Genomic DNA, 4,958 nt, shown 5'->3' on the forward strand with positions numbered 1-4,958 from the left:
TAGTGGATAATAAAGTATATCATAAATAAATAAATAAGGTAAAAATAAATGTGTTGGTCGTTATAGCTTTGAGTGATGTTGTGATTCTTTTTTAATAGATTGATAAATATATGTCTTGGAGGGCTACAGCCATCATATAGCCCAAACTTAGATTGTCGTTCTGTGGAGGGAAATTCAAGAGCAAGGAGCTACAGTCAAATACAAAAGTGGCAGCTCCTTATTAAATTTGAGTGGCTACTCTATTCTGGAAGAGCTTTTAGACCAGGTGCTTTTGTTAGCAGAGACGTCTAGCGGTACAAAACATAAAGTTTGAGTGAAGTCTTCCACCAAAGGTACTGTTTTTTTTTGATAAGCTTAGAATGAAACCAGAAAAGAAAGGAAATACAGCATACTCCTAGGCATATGTTTAAAACCCATCATATAACTCAATTTTAATAATTAGGAAAATTTGATAAAATAATTTAGCAAAAGAAAATATTATAAGATAAATATATTTATTAAGTGTCAGTGGATGTCTATTTTGGTATAATTTAAGATATTTGTGTTTTTGTCATTAAATGTTAGAATTAAGTGTATTAATAAGTCTATTAGCCTAAATTTGTGAGGTTTTAAAATTTTACTTAATAATAGGTCTTTTCTCTACTATACAAAGTTAGAATTTTTAATCTTTTAAACCTTTTATTGGGTAATTTTGGTGTTCCGTCTAATCGAGCTCATTTAGGCAGGATTTGAAATTTAAATTGTTATAGAACTTTGTGGAGTAGTAAAGAGGCTACAGATCAACTAATAAAACTTTTTTTTTAGTGTTTAGTAATTTTTTTTTATTCATTCACTCAGACCACAAATTAAGGCAAAATTACATTATTATAAGAAATAAACCATTTGTTTAAGATATTGTATTATTAAGTTAGGAACACATATATATTTTACATCTCGTGACTTTTTATCTGTTAGAAATATAGAAAAGTAAATAAGATTAATTAATGTTTAGATTTAAGATGATTTTTGATAATGAATAGATTTTATATTTTGTTAATACATTAAATATGTGTTGCTAATTTTGTGTTTGTGGGTAGAGTCGACGTGAGGTAAGTGTAGTAAAGTGTGTTTGGGGATCACAAAATAAAATAGTTATTTAGGAACAATGTAGTGATCCAGGATGGGAGGGCTATATCGTGAGGGTTTAGACCATCTTACTCTCCTCCAGCTATGTTCCCTGATTTAAAATTGAGAGAAGTTAAAGTTTTTGTTTGTTTTGATTATTTTGGAAATTTAGTTTTCAGTTTTGTTAGTGATTTTAGTTTCAGTATTTTTTATTGTTTATGTTAGTTCTTGAGGCTGCAGTGGCGGGATGGAACCTCCCTAGATGTGCCAATGAGCTAGCTGGCATCACCACTACAGTGCTCTTCGGGACACATAACACAGTTCAGTTGTCATTAATGTAAAATTTCTTCTTTCTATGATTCAGTGGGATTAAATCATACATATTTAATTTGTTTAAGTACCAAAAGTAAAAAAACAAAGAAACTAGTGAAAATATCATTCAACACAAAATATAAGCAAAATACACATGTGTTTTTTATAGAACTTCTCGCGTTGAAAATTTTGTATTTGTGAGGAACGGTTTCTTCACATAACCCTATGTCTCCACGTAGCAAATTTTATTGCTAAAAACAAGCAATAACGTCGGCAGAACAACAGCTCAGCGATTGCTGATTGCTTTAGGTGGAGAAAACGTTCGTCACAAATACAAAATATTCAACGCGTGGGGATATATGAAAAACTGAGGTATATTTTACTTAATTTTGTGTTGAATGATTTTTTTCACTAATGTTTTTTTACGTTTGGTACTTAAATAAAATAAATATGTATGAATTAATCGCACTGACTCATAGAAAGAAAAAAATTTACATTAATGACAACTGAACTGACAGCTTATTGCTTAGCAGTAAGTCCCCTTTTACAATGCAGAAATTGAAAGGCAGACATGTTTCTCATTCTCTTTTGGACTTGCCTAAACCTTTTACAACCGCGAAATTAATAGACAGACAGAAATTTGTCGTTTCCTTTTTTCGTTCTTCTTCGTTGTTGATGCGTATGAATATTTGCATTGTCAAATGCATTTAAAAATTGATGTGAGAAAAATGATATGAAGCAACAACATGAGAATTGCGAAAAGTGGAAAAGAGATGCAAAAAATGTCTAGTACAGGTGGTCGTGTACTACACACTCTGCTTCTTCAACCCCTCGCCTACAAACTTCGTCTGTCTGTCTTTCAATTTCTGCATTGTAAAAGGGGACTAATTGCTCAGGCAATCAGTAAAGCAACCATTACGAATTGGATTGCTACATATGGCAATTTGCCGTCTACACTCGTAAATTTCATTGACGCAATCAAATTTGACAATTGCAGCAATAAATATTGCTACGTGGAGACATAGGGTAAAGCAATAAGCAATCGCTGTGATGTTCTGTCGACGTTATTCTTGTGTTTAGCAAAAAAATACGTGGAGACACGGGGTAAACGACGATATTTTTCGACGCTGAGTTAAAAATACCTAATAATTGGTTATTTTTACTTCCCGGTTTTTTAAATTAACAAAAACGATACTATCTCGTCGATGCTATCTTGGCACGCGTTTCCGTTTGATTTGTTCACGGGCGTCATTAGTTGATACAGTTGATTCCAGATGTTGAAGTGTTGCATAAATTTAAAATATAGGTAAGTTAGAAAAAATATTAGTAAGTCAACTTATAAACAAATTTCACAATCCCAATTATTTCAGCCCAACATGGAGCATAATAAGGTTAATGTCAGCTTATCCAAAACATTTTATTGATCCTATTTATAGTAAAAGGCAACAGTATGAGTGTAAAGCTACTGACGAGTATAATAAATTGATTCATATACCAGCAAAGGCTACCAAAAACGATGAATCTTCATCAATTTTTTATAACGAAATTGTAAAGAAAATGCTTAATTATATCACCAAAGGAGGTAACAAAAAACTTGCTAGAACTATTCTCGAAAATAGCTTCGAATGTATGAAACGAACACAAATTGAACGTATTCATTTAGGTAAGAATCAAAATTGTACAACGATTGATCCATATGCACTTATTATTCATGCTATTGAAAATACCCGTCCCCTAATGCAATTGACAGCAATTAAAAGGGGTGGTGTGAATTATTTAGTTCCGGTACCTGTTACAGAAAAGAGATCATATTTTCTTGCAATGAAGTGGATTTTGGAAGCTGCTAAAGAAAAAGAAAGAAACATACATTTACCCGAAAAATTAGCATGGGAAGTCTTAGACGCTGCGTATGGCCAAGGAAGAGTTATTAAGAGGAAAAATGATTTACATAGACAATGTGAAAATAATAGAGCTTACGCACATTATAGGTGGAGCTAATATTCCTAAGGTTATTGCACTACTATTTAATGGATATTTTTTAATATATAAATGGATTAATCGATTTACTTTAAAAATACATTGTATATTGAAATAAAGGCATAAATCAAGATCAGCGAAATAGCTTGAATTTTTATAATTTTTTTGGGGTTGATAGCTCTCATAATCTCTCTTAGTTTAAGAGTTATAAGAATTTAAAGTCAATACATAGCATAGATGGGCACTTTGCAGTACCAGTACTTTTTCAGTATATATTTTTACTGATTACTGTGAAAAAAATCAGTATTCAGTAAATTTTACTGATTACTGGGAAAAAAATTCAGTATTCAGTAGGGTATTCAATTAATCGGGTTTCTCGTTTAATCGGTTAATTTTAAATTATTCGATTAACCGAATAATTTTATTTAAATTTTCAAATGATAATAAAACCATGAATTTTGTGTACTTATTTAAGTATTTTATTAAAAGAACAAAAACATAACAATTCAACCAAAAAATAAATATTCTTTAATTTTAATAAAACTCGACTTGGAAAAAACTCACTCGCTGATTGTAGATGTTGCAGAAATCCAAAGTAAGGCATGATAACGAATATCCAATATCTCAGTTATTTTTTTAGGTTTTTCTAGGCATATAAACTCCTACATTATACCATTGGAGTCCTTTTTGAATTTTTTTTAGATTTTGAATACTTTTAATAATTTCGATAAGTTCTGATAAAAGACTCGTTTCAGTAGTGTCTTCAGTTTCGTCTATTGTCATGTTCTCATCCGACAAACACATGTAAACTAAATATGTCAGTTATACTCACTAAATATGTTTCTTGGATGTTCGAAAAAATATGTAATTTTAATATATTAAAGTGCCAAAAAAAGAAATTTCGGTTAATCGACACAAATTAATCGGTTTATTTGTTATTAGAAAATCGTCAATTTTGAATTATCCGAACAGTTAACCGACCAAAATTAATCGGTTAACCGATTAACTGTTATTCGATTGAATACCCTAGTATTCAGTAAATTTTACTGATTACTGAAATAAAATCTCAGTATTCAGTAATTTTTGCTGATTACTGAAAAATTATTTCAGTAATCAGTAAATTTTACTGAATATTGAAAAAAATCAGTAATCACTAAATTTTACTGATTACTGATAACTGAAAAATAAAATCAGTAAATTTTACTGAATACTGAAAAAAAATCAGTAATCAGTAAATTTTACTGACATTTTACTGATTACTGATAACTGATAAGTATGCAGAATCCGGACGTTTTTACTAAATTCTAAAAAAAGGTAAGTACCATAGATAGGCCCTTTGAAGTACTATTACTTACTAAGTACTTGCCTTCAATGACATTTCCGTGTTAAAATTAACATCAATTGAAGTTTTTTTTAAGTTTTTGTAAAAATCTCAATATACTGTAATCTAACTTACTGATCAGTAAAATTTAAGGTATTTATAGACGGCAATACTCAATATTAATATTTGTCAAAAATTCAAGTATCATAATACAATTTCATCGTCTAAAAAAAATGTGTATTAG

General features: G+C 30.0%; 1 protein-coding gene across 1 annotated transcript; it reads left to right on the forward strand.

Moving 5' to 3' along the window:
- The first annotated feature begins 2,589 nt into the window (after nucleotides 1-2,589).
- mRpS7 (mitochondrial ribosomal protein S7) lies at nucleotides 2,590-3,535 on the forward strand. The gene is made up of 2 exons (XM_065499635.1): nucleotides 2,590-2,722; nucleotides 2,787-3,535. The coding sequence occupies exons 1-2, from the start codon at nucleotides 2,691-2,693 to the stop codon at nucleotides 3,412-3,414; spliced, it is 660 nt and encodes a 219-aa protein (XP_065355707.1). The 5' UTR covers nucleotides 2,590-2,690; the 3' UTR covers nucleotides 3,415-3,535.
- Nucleotides 3,536-4,958: the final 1,423 nt, after the last annotated feature.

The sequence above is a fragment of the Calliphora vicina genome, chromosome 2 (genome assembly GCF_958450345.1).
Source record: "Calliphora vicina chromosome 2, idCalVici1.1, whole genome shotgun sequence".
Taxonomy (NCBI): domain Eukaryota; kingdom Metazoa; phylum Arthropoda; class Insecta; order Diptera; family Calliphoridae; genus Calliphora; species Calliphora vicina.

Bases quoted from the DNA above. Each gene is read 5' to 3' on its own strand.
- mRpS7 (XM_065499635.1), top strand. From the start codon at position 2,691: ATGTTGAAGTGTTGCATAAATTTAAAATATAG. The intron at 2,723-2,786 runs GTAAGTTAGAAA...CAATTATTTCAG, and splicing joins TGCATAAATTTAAAATATAG to CCCAACATGGAGCATAATAA.